General features: G+C 35.0%; 1 protein-coding gene across 6 annotated transcripts in view; it reads left to right on the top strand.

Moving 5' to 3' along the window:
- Su(dx) (Suppressor of deltex) overlaps positions 1-13,878 on the top strand; it is a 25,220-nt gene extending 11,342 nt beyond the window's left edge. For 3 of the 6 annotated variants that reach the window (XM_070128905.1, XM_070128906.1, XM_070128907.1), the window contains 15 exons: positions 63-161; positions 714-1,310; positions 2,721-2,868; positions 2,999-3,190; positions 3,392-3,509; positions 4,174-4,265; positions 4,488-4,619; positions 5,145-5,231; positions 5,545-5,703; positions 5,869-6,028; positions 6,980-7,129; positions 7,615-7,739; positions 8,026-8,251; positions 10,580-10,676; positions 12,171-13,878. In XM_070128905.1, coding sequence (XP_069985006.1) covers positions 63-161; positions 714-1,310; positions 2,721-2,868; positions 2,999-3,190; positions 3,392-3,509; positions 4,174-4,265; positions 4,488-4,619; positions 5,145-5,231; positions 5,545-5,703; positions 5,869-6,028; positions 6,980-7,129; positions 7,615-7,739; positions 8,026-8,251; positions 10,580-10,676; positions 12,171-12,343 — 2,555 coding nt within the window. In that variant the 3' untranslated portion in view covers positions 12,344-13,878. The remainder of the gene's footprint in view (positions 1-62; positions 162-713; positions 1,311-2,720; positions 2,869-2,998; positions 3,191-3,391; positions 3,510-4,173; positions 4,266-4,487; positions 4,620-5,144; positions 5,232-5,544; positions 5,704-5,868; positions 6,029-6,979; positions 7,130-7,614; positions 7,740-8,025; positions 8,252-10,579; positions 10,677-12,170) is intronic. The other 3 variants (XM_070128908.1, XM_070128909.1, XM_070128910.1) reach the window with 1 other exon arrangement.
- The last annotated feature ends 298 nt before the right edge of the window (positions 13,879-14,176 follow it).

Genomic DNA, 14,176 nt, shown 5'->3' with positions numbered 1-14,176 from the left:
ATAACTGAGACTTACTGTTTCGAGTTTTCATTTAATTTAATTCTTGATAATTGAACTTTCAGCTTCCCAGCCTCCTACTATCACAGTCACCCTAGATGGCTTGAATATTTTAACCCAGGGAGGCGCTAGACAAAGGGAAGTCAACTATAACCTTCCAACTGGTAAAGTTCATTTATTTTTCTTTTCTTTCTTTTTTTCCTTTTTTTTTTTTTTTTTTGTGTTGTGATAAAATTTTTGTTAGTGTCACTGTACATCATGTAGGTCGGCCATGACTATGTATAAGTCAGAGTATCTCTTTTTACGCACTAAATATACATAGCAGTGCAAGTTGAGTAAGGAAGGGATCTTTCCTAAACCTTTCAGTATGTTGTTGAATTATTCTAATTGATAGGAGCTTGATATTTTGCTTTAGTTGATGTTGAGATATTTTAGGCTATACATTTTTCCTTTCTCTTTTTTTTTTTTAATTACAGTCTAAATTCCTAAATTATCATGTAATGACTGATTCATGAGTAGTTATATTTATGGTATTGTTTTAAAAGGACAAAGTAAAGCTGTTTATTAGTACTTTTGAAATGATCTATCATATGATTGAAGAAATTATGTTCTAAAAGGTTAGAGAGTGAAATTCAGCAGTGCAGGTTATATATAAGATGTGTGTAAATCCAATGACTGGCATGTTTACTAAATGACTTTTAATTTTCTTTTTGCAGTTGTGAATGTGAGTGGTGGGAATGTCAGTGGAAGCAATACAGTCACAGTTCGAGTTGGTGGCAAAACTCCGCCACCTGTACCCCCTCCACCCAAGCTGATCCAGTCTGATGCCCATTCAGGAGCAGCCTTGCCTGCCATTATGTCAGCAAGTGGCAGCCAGTCCAACTCTGGCACAACTATCACCCATACCTCACACACGTCTGCAACACACAGCCCCATCCCGTCTCTTCCTTCCATTAATAGTGATGGCCAGGCTGCCTCGTCCCATCCAAGCGCCCGGGCTAGGAAGAGTGTGGGCAATGGGTCTGCCGTTGTGGTATTAGGTGGAGAGAGTCCCACTGACAGTTCAGGAAACCAGAATGGGAGACCCAATGGTGCAGAATCTATAGCTCCCCCTGTGCCAGGGAATGTGTCTCCCCAGGCTAATCATCAGCCTAATCCACCACAAGTTGCCAGCAATGCCACCAATGGAAAACTTCCTACCAATGGCACCCCACAGCACTCTGCTTCCTCTGCTGCTGCACCAAAACCACCTGGGCTTGCCCCAAGACCTGCAAATCGTCATCACAGAGCCCATAAAAATAAACGGAACTCAGGTCAGTTTCTGTTAAAGTATTTTGTATATTGATATACTATGTTTCTTAACCCATTCATGCTAGTATACTTTGAAGCCAAAAATAAAAGATTCCAGGGGGCTACAAAATCGGCCGGCGGAGTTTCCCCGGAGTCTATTTGCCTGCCATGGCCCGCTGCTGCGTCGGAACATGTGCCCCAATACAGCGTCACACTGGCGGGACGCCCGGCAATATTTAATTTTTTAGGTCTCTCATTTATAGGACACCTGTCGTTAGTGGGTTAAAAGACAAAATAGGCATGCTTTGTCATAATTTTTGTTCACATGAAAAGATGATTTGCCATGCATGGTCCTAAAATTTTTAGTGGTGTATTTAGTTTACAATTATGTATTTCAATATGTGCCATGAGACATTTAAAAGAGACTTGTATTATACAAGAATCAGTAGTAAGATATTCTTTTAATGTGATGCTAGGTGCTATTTAACCCCTCAGTAATGGGTACAGCTATAGCCTTCATAACATAATCATGTATTATGCTTTATAACTCTCCCACTCACTGAGCGGGTAGACTGGCTGTACACAGTACAAACCCTGTTACATAATGATTATGTCACAGGAAATTCTGGCCCCACCATATAGATTTAACCCATTTACGATTGGTTTCCCATATATGAGACACCCGGAAAAATAAACATTGCCAGGCGTCCCGCCAGTGTGACGTTGATTCGGAGCTCGCGCTCTGAATATGTCACGGGTCGTGGCCGGTGCACAGGCAAATTCCGGGCCGGCCCCGCACACCGATTTTGTAGCCGCCCAGTAAATATTATCTTCGGCTTCAAAATGTACTGGCGTTAGTGGGTTAAGAAAAAAGAAAGATGCATAACTTTATATTATTGTTTAATGTTACAGCCTATATCTAGGAGTATAGACAAATTCAGAGTTTATATTTTATTGATAGCAATAGTATAAGGTGTATATGTATAAAAGATATGTCCAAAATGGGTCAAACCGTGGACAGACATAAGTACTAATCGTTATCTTAGAAGTGCAATATCTTCTGGTGAAAATCTTCAAGATTTTGTAGATTGTAACTCTGTTCTCAGTTTCTAAAACCTCTTTATGATATTAAGTAGAGTGTATATGAACTGTATTCATATTGACAAGTGTAGATAGGTATTGTAAAGATAATCATTCTCATTTATACCTTTCTACATTGAGTGTATATGCCAAACTTATCCATTCAGTTGAAAGTGAAATGAAGTCATGTTGCTAAAGACATGGGAGTTTGTTCTAAAGAGCATAGAGACAGTATAAAAATATCAGTATCAATATAAATAACATAATATACAGATGGGAAGGTAAGATAAAGACCTCATAGAAACTTCTATGGGGGCTCAAAATGGCCCTTTTCTCTTCGTCCTTACTAACAGATGGTAGCAATACTCCAGGGAGTGGAAACAGTAATGGAAGCAGCAGTGGAGCTCCAGCCTCTGCAGGAAACATTAGCAGCAGTAGTAGTGGTAGCAACTCTGCTCAGCCTGCAACAGTAGGGGTTCAGGAGGAACCCCTTCCCCATGGGTAAGTAGCAAAACCGTAATTATTTTACTTATTTGTAAAAATTTTATTGTTATTTTTGTGTTTTGCTTTGTTTTTGTAAAGATTTTCCTTAAGTTAGTCACAGTCCATCATCACAATATTTTTACCTCAGATGGGAGATGCGTCATGACCAGTATGGGCGCCGCTACTACGTAGACCACACAACCCGCTCCACTACATGGGAGAGACCAAAGCCCTTACCTGCAGGCTGGGAGGCACGTCGCGATCCAAGGGGGAGAGTTTATTATGTCGATCATAACACCAGAACGACTACCTGGCAGCGGCCAACAGTAGAACATATTAGGTAAGGAGGTCTCTTTTTTTCTCCTTCTTGTTCTTCTTTTATTTTTATTTTTTATTAGTGTAATTTTCGTGAACTTATTTTTTCAGACTTATAGTTTCTCCTCACCTTGTCTGTCATTTTCATTCATTACATGTATTTCCACTTTCATTTCTCCCATTTTTACATTTTCATCCATTAATTTTTCCCCTTTCTTTCCAATAGGCAATTTGAAGAATGGCAAGGGGAGCGACAACACATTGCTCAGCTCAGTGCACAGAGGTTCCTGTATCCCAACACCAACCAAGAGACTGAGAATGATCCTCTGGGCCCACTGCCACCTGTGAGTTTCAGTGGTAGAGGTTGAGGGGAGGTAGATGGGGATGGAGAGTCATAGGAAGAGAGGTAGAGATGGGGAGAGACGAGAGGGGTGGAGGAAGATGAACCAAGAAGTAGATGGGGATGGAGAGAGGTGGGGATAGATGAGGTGGGGTAGAGAGAGAGAGATATGCAGTGAAAGGTATATGGAAATGGATAGAGATGGAAAGAGAGGTAGAGATGGGGTGTGATAAGGAGGGTGGATAAAGATGCAGCAAGATGTATATGGGGATGAAGAAAGATAGGAAGGGAGGTAGATAGAGAGAGGGAGAGATGAGGGGGAGTGGAGAGAGATGAAGGGAGAAGTAGATGGAGACAGCAAAAGATGGAGGAAAAAGGAAGAGTGAGAGAGAGAGAAAATGGAAAAAGTGAAAGAAATAAATGGGGAAAAGAGAGAGGAAAAGTTAGAATGAGAGATGCAATGTTGAAGTGAAGATAGAAAACAAGTAGTTAGAGAAAGAGACAGGAAAAAAGGAAAAATCTAAACACAATGATACTTTTATACATGTTTCATTGTTTTTTTTTAAGGAAAAATATTTGTGATATGATTTTAACAATTTTTTCTTTTGTCTTAATTCATACTTGAAACTATTTACAATAACCCTAATCTATACGGTTTATGTGATCAGGGTTGGGAGAAGCGGCAGGAGCCCAATGGTAGAATTTACTTTGTCAACCACCGCAACAGAACAACTCAGTGGGATGATCCAAGGACACAAGGGTAAGATTTGTTTCTGATGGAATATATGCTGTTTTCTCATATAGAGTTAGCGTTTATTATGTCTTGAATTATTAGTGTGTCCCTGCCTTTTTATTATTATTATTATTACTACTACTACTACTACTACTACTACTACTACTACTACTACTACCCCCTCTTACTTGTCTTTTTCTTTAGGAATGCAATGAAAGAACTTGTTAAAAGAATACTCTAAATTTACAGAATGGGACTTGAGGAGGAGGCCCTTCCAGCTGGCTGGGAGATGCGACTCACAGATGACGGTCGCCAGTACTTTGTGGACCACAACACCCGCCAGACAACTTTCCAGGATCCTCGTCCAGGAGCAAAGCAAATGTAGGACTCATTATTTTAAGTAATATTTATACATGTATATATGTTTAAATTATATATATATATATATATATATATATATATATATATATATATATATATGTATGTATGTATATATGTATATATATATAAATTTATATTTAATTTTTATATAAGATAGAATGCAAAAATCCTCTTTTTGAGTTAGGTATTGGATGCCTTTCTAGTGGAAATAACATGGTAGATATAGAGCTCTACAACAATATAAACTGAAAGGAAACTAGTGTTTAACCCATTAGTTCTTCTCCCTGAATCTGCCAGTTTTCCTTTTTGTTCCTTTTGTTTATTTTTCATGTGGTTCTCTTCACTTTTCACACTGGTTACTTCATGTTATAAATTTTATCAAATAATGATTTAAAAAAAAACTAAAAGATTTGCTATTCTTCTGTGATACAAATAAAGAGAGTATAGAATTTTTGTTATGTTGTGTCTGATTTTTTCTTTTTGCCATCTTGATTTCTAATACACTTTTCGTGTTTTTGGTTGCAGTGCCAACAGAGGACAGTACGGAATCCCCGTGGTCTATGAGAGATCCTTCAGGTGGAAATTGGGACAATTCCGATACTTGTGTCAAAGGTAGGTTCTGATAATGCTTTCATAAATCTCTCCACATTCTTGGTTAAACATAGCCGTTTGAATATTCCATTGAGTTTTTTAGTGATTTTTTTGTTGATTTTGATAGTCACACTAATTCTCCATTTTCATGGAAATGTTTTATTTTTTGTTTTGTTTCAATCTGTTGATATGGGTGCACATGACTCATACATATACTAATGTTCTTCCAGCTTACACCCATTGAATCATTTAGGTAGACCAAAACTCAGATTTATGTCTGGGAATGGCTGTATAATTAATCTTAAAGGTAATAGTGTGACACTTATCCTTCCAGTAATACTGTTGCTGGCCACATCAAGATTAGTGTTACCCGGCAGACACTCTTTGAAGATTCTTTCCACCAAGTGATGAGACTTCCAGCCTTTGAATTACGTAGACGTCTCTTCATCATCTTTAGAGGAGAAGAGGGTCTCGATTATGGTGGTATTGCAAGGTAAGCCAAGAAGCAAACTGTGCTCTGTTGTGTGATTATAATTGCTTAATAATAACATGCAAATTGTAGATTTAGTAGATACTGTATTTTTGATGTAGTATTTTGGAAAAGAAAGTGTTATGCTGTCATATCTGTGTTTAATTAGTTACTAATTTCCCTTTACAGAGAGTGGTTCTTCCAGCTCTCCCACGAGGTGCTCAACCCAATGTACTGCCTATTTGAATACGCCAACAAAAACAATTACTCTCTTCAGATCAACCCAGCCTCTGAAGTCAACCCTGATCACTTAACATATTTCAAATTTATTGGAAGGTTTATAGCTATGGTGAGTAAGGACTGACCTCTATTAAAGCTTTATTTATCTAAACTGCTTTCTTCATCTTCTGTAATATGGTAATTACATTTACAATAAAGGTTTCCTGTTAAAGTGAATTGTGTCATCATTGTCATAACTATGAAAAGACAGTAGATGGAGAAGGAAAATACAACAAAATTGAAAGGAAAAGTATTGTAAATGTAGTTCTTATGCATAGACTTAAAAGGATAGATTAGGATATGTTTTTAGTTTATATAGGCTGGGTACATGCATTGTTCAATATATATGTTTTTTATTTCTTTACACATAATTGGCTTTACGTGTCACCAAGGAGTCTGTTAAAGTCTTACCAGCCCTGTTATTCCTGTTCCTTGAATTTTGATGAAGTGATGTTATATGTAACATTATTATTAATCATTATAATACTATAACTATAGGAATAATAGTATTAGAAATTTAAAAGATTATTTCCCAAAAATTTAAGGAATCAAGTACACTGATGAGCTCATGGAGGCTTGATAATTGACTCTTTGGTGACTAAGCTCACATATTGGACAATGCATGTACATGTGTACTCTTGGCACCCAGTAGGTTAGGACATGCTAAGATGTTTCTATATGTCTGTCAAAATTATGTTGAGAGTGCTTTGTGAAAGTAAAATTTAATGTTCAATAGCTTTTAGGTATACCTTATGAGAATCAGGTTTAAGATGAATTATCTTTTGATCTCTAGTTTATTTTGTTGGGCAGTGAAAGTTATGTAGGAAGTATAGTATTTGACTGTCTCTGTATATTTGCCAAGTGATATAACTTAGTAAGATAATATAAAGATGACTGAGTGTTGTGTTTTCAGATATCTTATGTAGAAATGCTTCTGTCTTACCATTTGTTACATCTTAAGATTTAAAGTTTTAAATTCCCTGGTATTGCATTTACCAACTTTATATTTTTTTCTTTCCAGGCCTTGTATCATGGAAAGTTCATTTATTCTGGTTTTACCATGCCTTTCTATAAGCGAATGTTGAACAAGAAACTTACCATGAAGGACCTGGAGTCTATCGATCCAGAGTTCTATAATTCACTTGTGTGGATTAGGGATAACAACATTGAGGTGGGTCTAATTTAATTGTGTAAATATGGTTGCAATGTAATGTCTTTCTGGTTTTATTGTCAGTTGATAATTGGGCTTCATACAATCTTGAATTCTATATTTTTCCTTGCTCTCTCTCGCTCTGTCTCTCTCTCTTTTCTTCTTTCTTTTCTTTTTCTTTATGTTTTTTTTAGTTTGTATAGTGGACTTTGATTATTAAGGTTTAACACTGTAGAAAGAAATTAAATGATTGTTAGGTCCACTGTGTATTACTCCTTGGAATTTTGATGTTGCATACATCCAGCAAACACATAATTAGTAGATAATAGAAAAGTTCATTGTATTGTGTCCTTGATTTTTATGAGGGAGTCTTATAAAGATGGATATTGTATTTTGTTTCATTATATAACAGTAGTTGTCATCCCAGTTGAACCTGTGAAATTATTTTCAGTCGTTTATATCATTAAGTATAAGATATAAACATAATGATTTTATTATGTTTCTAGGAATGTTGCCTTGAGATGACCTTCTGCACTGATTTTGAAGTTTTGGGGAAGATAACTGAAGTAGAGTTGAAGCCTGGTGGAAAAGATATCCAAGTGACAGAGGAAAATAAGGAAGAATATATTGAGTAAGTCTTCAATTTTATGTTGTTATATGGTACATGTATCTGTTGACAGAAAAGTCAATGGGAAGATGTATGTATATATGTAATGTTGTAATGATTAGGTCAAGCATTTTAAGCATCATGTTTGCCTGTGAAATGAGGTATACAGATTACTATAAAAATTACTAAGCATTTTAAGATTTATCTGTGTGATATTATATATATTTTAGTGTAGGAATTACTAAGTTATGCACTTTAAGCATCCTCAGATTTATTGTTCTACACAATAAAATGACACTTATCATTACAGCCTCATGATGCAGTGGCGTCTCACTCGAGGCCAAGAGGCACAGACAAGGCATTTCCTGGAAGGGTTTTCGGAAGTGGTGCCGCTGGAGTGGTTGAAGTATTTTGATGAACGGGAATTGGAGTTGTTGCTGTGTGGAATGCAAGAGATTGACATTTGTGATTGGCAGAAGCATACTATATACCGTCACTATAACCGATCTTCAAAACAAATTATGTGGTTCTGGCAGGTAAGAATGAGGGACATTTGGGTGATCCAAGCTCTCTATATATTTATATTTTCATTTAAGAGGACCGTCCCGGAAAAGGCTTACTTTTCTCAACGCATCTCATCATAATAAAATATTGGTTGGAGGTAACTCATTGATTGTTTTTGCATAATATCGAGTATATAATTGCACTTTGTCTCATATACAATTTTAACTTTTTTTGAGGGGGGGTGTATTGTCTCCGGTATATGATAACTGCCACATTTTTTTCCTGAATATTCCCCCAAAAAATATTTGTGTTAGATCTATCCTATAGTAAGCTTGTATAAATAGCCGATTTTTTTATTTCCTTTATTTTGGAGCGGGGGACTGGTTGACATAGAATATCTTTGGTAATTTTTTTTCATTTTTACATAATTCTATTTTTTATTTATTCCAAAATTAAAAAATCAGCTATTTATATAGCTTTGGAATTCCAATGCTCTAGCAAAAGCAACAAACTACATTTGAATCGTATGAAAATTATGAGTTATAGGTTCCGAAGTTCTGTAAACAAAGAATGGAGATATGGCGTTCTAAATTTTGGACACTTGCCAAAGTTCAGTACCTCTGTTATCTTTCGCTAAATCTAATAATGTTATGTATATTAAAAAATATATATTACTGTACCTTGTGTTGCAATGATTACCAAGTCAATCAGAATCATTTTCAATAGGGATGCTATTCTGTAAAGGTATGTCTCATAGTTTTGTTTGTTTGTTGGATATAAAATTAGATTTTTCTGTCTGAAAAGTTTAATAAATGCATTAAACCATAGAGACAACTTGAAGAAATGGAGAACTGTGGGTTGCAATATCAGTACAAAATCATCCTAGTTATAAAGTCCTAGCTTGAATACAACATGGTTTAAGTTTGAGAATTTTAAAAGCATATGTATGGAGTACATGGAATTCGAAAGTTACTGAAGTAGTTGAATTTTTCCCATGCTCCACAGAGGAGGGAACTTTCTTAAGTTCATTATCTTTATTATTTTATCATTCAATCCAATCATGTTTTATATATATATACATATATATATATATATATATATATATATATATATATATATATATATATATATATATATTTACTGTAGTTTGTGATGAGTCAGTCATTATTTTCAATAGGGACCATATTTTGTAAAGGTACCTCCTTTTATTGATTTTGATCTGAAACATTTGATATATGCTGTAAAAAAAAACTATCTAGACTAGAAAATACTTTTTTTTTTTTTTTTTTTGCAAAAGTTACTGAATGGGGGTGGGGGCTGGTCACTTGGTGATTGTAATTTTCAAAGAGGTTCGTTATGAACTTTTGCCTTGTAGATTATTTAGTGTCCTGGATGCTCTCTGCAGTATGCTACCATTCCTGTGGACCTGTTAAGGGGTTTGGTCATCCACCCACTCTGTAAGGGGAAAAGGCAATGCTTGCACTGTAGCAATTACTGGACCATTACAATAGTCAGGCAAGGTGCTCTCTCTCATCCTTCTGAAAAGTATCAGACCACCTACTGAGGCACCAAAGACAAAGGCAGTTTGAATTCACTCTTAGTAAGCTATATCAACAACAGTAAAGTGTTTGACTCATGGCAGCATGAATCTTTCTTGGTAATCCTGATACATTTAATGGCTTGCTATTTATCCAAAGATTATTTGAATAATATCAAGGTTTTTATATTGGTACTGAAGGTGCAGGGGCATGTCTAGCTTTTTTCCAATGAATTTGGATTGAGGCAGAGATATTTTTTTACATCACTGCCATACCTTTCAACTCTTCCATGAACTAGACAATGTCTAGAGCTACCATTCAAAGTTATTGGGCAATTTTAAGATCACTGACCTTGATTTTGCTGACACAAGTTCACCCATTGGTCTAGAGGTCCCTTGGACCGAGGCCAAGATCCAGGTGTTTGGATGTTGGCCGGACCATGTATCCAACCAAAAATTACACTGTAAGACCAAGACCAATTACTACCACAAGCCAGGTTTGCCAACTCAGGCTAGATAGACAGTGATGCTCCCGCTCACCAGCTTGTCTCCGCTTAAGACAATCTTGGTGTTGGTGGCCCTTGGGTTGACCTTGGAAGTTGTGGCTTGGGCAAATTGATTAGATCTGTTGTGAAGGGGTAGAGATAAGCCATAGACCTGCCTGGCAACTAGCCAAGAGGGACCCTCAAGGCTGCACCCCCTTCAACATTAACCCCCACTTATTGATTGACAGACATCCAGTGTATTATGTAATTTCTTTTTCATAGTGACAGCCTTTGATTGAATTAATCATTAATAGAATTTAACCTGATTTTTCTTTTAGTTTGTGAGAGAGATTGACAATGAGAAGAGGGCACGTCTGCTACAGTTCGTCACTGGAACATGCCGTGTACCAGTAGGAGGCTTTGCAGAGCTTATGGGTATGTAACTTTTATTGTAAGGGTATGCTCATGTTAACAGTGGTTGATGTGGAAAAAAGCAAAAGAACTTTGAAACTCTCAGAAGACATCAGGAGATGAATGTTTAAATATTTTAAAAATTGCATGGCATTCTCAGGTGTCATAGCTACATGATACCATTCATTTAAAGTATTGTACAGTTGTTATAATTTGCAGTAAGGAAAATGCTGTTATATATGAAAACCTGTATGAGAAAATGTAGTTATAGTTTTTGTATCTTATAGATCATTAAACTTCATGAAATGCCTCTGATGTATGACAGCTTATATTGCAAAAATCTTGTGACTTTACCCTTCTGGTATAAGAATTTTTTAAAAACAAAAACTATACTGACATTGTCTATATGCACATAAAACATTTTTCTTAATTGCAAATAAAGTAGAATGTATGATGTTTTAAATGTATAGTGTCAGTGGTTGCAACACCACATAACACTATGCATTTTTGAAGAACACTATGCATTCATTATGAAGTAACATTCATCTCTTAGTATATTCTTAAAGCTGTAAATCTAAATTGCCAATTCTTTTTTTTTATTATTTTGTTCCATATTGCCTGTGACATGAATGTACCCTTAGAATTGTTTTCCTCTCAAATTATTATGTTCACTCTATTTTGAATTTTAGGAATTAAGCAAGGTATTTCAATAAGATTTTAAAAAACACTTTCTCTTCCTCCCTTTCTTCTCTATACATTTTATATGAATATATTTGTAGTATGTAATATGTGTATATTGCTGGTTGCTAAGATCCTATACTTATTTAATAGCATATTTAAAGATTTTAGTGCATTTTATCATATACTTAGTGATTAGTGATTTTTCAGAGAACGACATCTGCCAGCATAGTTAATTCACAATAGATGAGCAGACACCTAATGATGTCACTTGCGAAAGTTGACCAAATGACACAGTTTTCCAGGGGTACCAGTTGACTGATGAATACACTCATAGTCATAAGGCAAATTATTGAAACCTATCTGAAACCTCATGTTGCACTGACATGCGATTATGATTGCACATTCAAACTCATTGGGATGCAACTGTAGTTCCATTAGTATTGCAGTCCAATCACAGTTTATGTTTTTTTATCGTTCAGATTTGTATCATGATAGCTCTATACTTTGCAGGAATTTAGGCAAAAAATAGCACAATGCCTCAAATTATCATACATGTCTTGAACAAAGCCACAAACAAGGACTTTGATGTACATACGGCATCAAAACAAGCATGGTGGTTACCCATACATGGCATATTTACATGGACCCTGGAGTTAATGCAAGCCCAAAGGCATTAGGATGATAATGTAACTGCCTACAAATATTTAACAATTTTCTACAATGATCATACACAGTTGAATGTGGAGAAGATAGTTGGAACTGAGTAAAGATGACTCCAGGTCTGACTTGTCTGGTTCCAGAGTCAGAAAAATATTAACCATTTTATCACTTTTGTAGGGAGCAATGGGCCACAGAAATTCTGCATTGAGAAGGTGGGTAAAGAGACATGGCTTCCTCGGTCCCACACCTGCTTCAATCGGTTAGACCTCCCACCCTACAAGTCCTATGAGCAGTTAGTTGAGAAACTCACCTTCGCCATTGAGGAAACTGAAGGCTTCGGCCAGGAGTAGAATATGGGGACCAAATTATATGTTGAGAGATAATGGAAATTAAGGATTTCATGTAAGTGATAGTATATCATAAGGTTTTCTGTTTGATTGGTTGATTATGCATACAGAAGTAGGGCCATTCTGGAGTTTAGCAATTCAAAGAAAACCCAATATTGTATCAAGGTTGTGTTTGTAGTTTTGCTGGCAGTGTTAAAAGGCATTTGTAAGTAGCTTAGGCCAGTTTTATGTTATATTATTAAATAGATTAGTCATAATACACTTATCTTTGTTATATTTTTGGTAAAGAAATGATTTATTGTAAACAGACTACAAGAAATAGCATTTTAGGGTTAAGCAGAAGTGATTTATATATCCAGAGGACAAAAGGTTAATGATGTGAGTGTACAAAAATAATGTAGGTGACATACTATCATTTTTGTGAAAAAAAAATAAAAAATGTAAAATAATGGAACTATAACAAGTTTGTATTTAACCATAGTTTGTTTTCATAATTTTTGGTTATTTTTATGTTATTTTTGATGGCTTTTAATCATGATGATCGTAATATTTCCTGAGTGGATACAATACGTGTTTTAGTAAAGAAGTGAACAAATATAGCAAAGCAAATTCACCTTCTTTTTGTTTTTCTAATTACCGTCTTAACGCATAAACAATATCTTTGAAAATGATCTTTAAAATGTTTTACTCAGCACTAGTGACTGCCATGTGATGTTAAGATTGAAAGTCTTAATGCATTAACTTTATCTTCTCCAAAATATATTCTACTCAGAGTTGAGTATAAATTGAATCATAGGTCACAGCTTAAAAATGAAGAGTTCATCAATACACATACTCATCATGCTTACTAGTCGCGAATTTTGCAAATGGCCTATGATCATTCCTTTGGGATTGTTGTGTTTCCTGTGTATTTAGACAAGACACAATACTCACAGTCATGAGAGTGCCACCCTGTCAAAAATTCACAGTTTTAGTGTACCATACAACACTGACTCTCTCGCAAGACATTTTCAGCACTCATGTACTATATTTTTATTAATTTTTTTTTTTCCCCAGTTTGTAACAGTAGAGAGATATTGAATTACTTGTGACAAATAGTCAGTTGTATGAGATGTTAACTTTAAACAAGTGAAATGTAATGTAAATATATTACTTAACAGGTGATGATGATGTTAAGTAATTGTTACGATTATCATTATGATAAGTGTATTTTTTTGTTCTTTTCATTAGTGTTATTATTATTATTATTATTATTATTATTATTATTATTATTATTGTTATTATTATTTATCATATTATCATCATTATTATTGTTTTATATATTATTATTATTATTATCATTATTATTATTATTACTGTTTGTATTGTTTTTATTATTATTGTTGTTATTATTATTATTATTATTATTATTATTATTATTATTATTGTCATTATATTTGTAATTATTGTCATTATCATTATTCATAATTGATATCATTAATTCCAAATGACCTTGTTATATATTGATTTTCATGATTATATCTCTGTTGATAATCTTATACTTTGCTGTTTATCTTTCCTCTAATTTAAGATAAAAATTGTCTTTTCAGAAGTTATTCTTCCTTCCTTTTTTAATGTAATATTTGGAGAATGATCTTTTATGTAGATTGCCATCTTGAAGTACTTTTAAGAGATCCTTTTCACCCAAAGCAAAAAGTCTTTTGAAATGACTGGTGTTGTTTCCTGCTCCCACCTTTGATACTGGTGGACTGAGTGCAGCTGTGTGAGTAGTGCTTGCAAACAACCCTCTGAATACAGCAAGTGAAATGTAAGTGAAGCCTGCAAATCCCGATGTTA

Source organism: Penaeus vannamei, chromosome 13, assembly GCF_042767895.1.
Source record: "Penaeus vannamei isolate JL-2024 chromosome 13, ASM4276789v1, whole genome shotgun sequence".
Lineage (NCBI taxonomy): Eukaryota > Metazoa > Arthropoda > Malacostraca > Decapoda > Penaeidae > Penaeus > Penaeus vannamei.
This window is presented reverse-complemented; position numbering and strand designations above follow the sequence as displayed.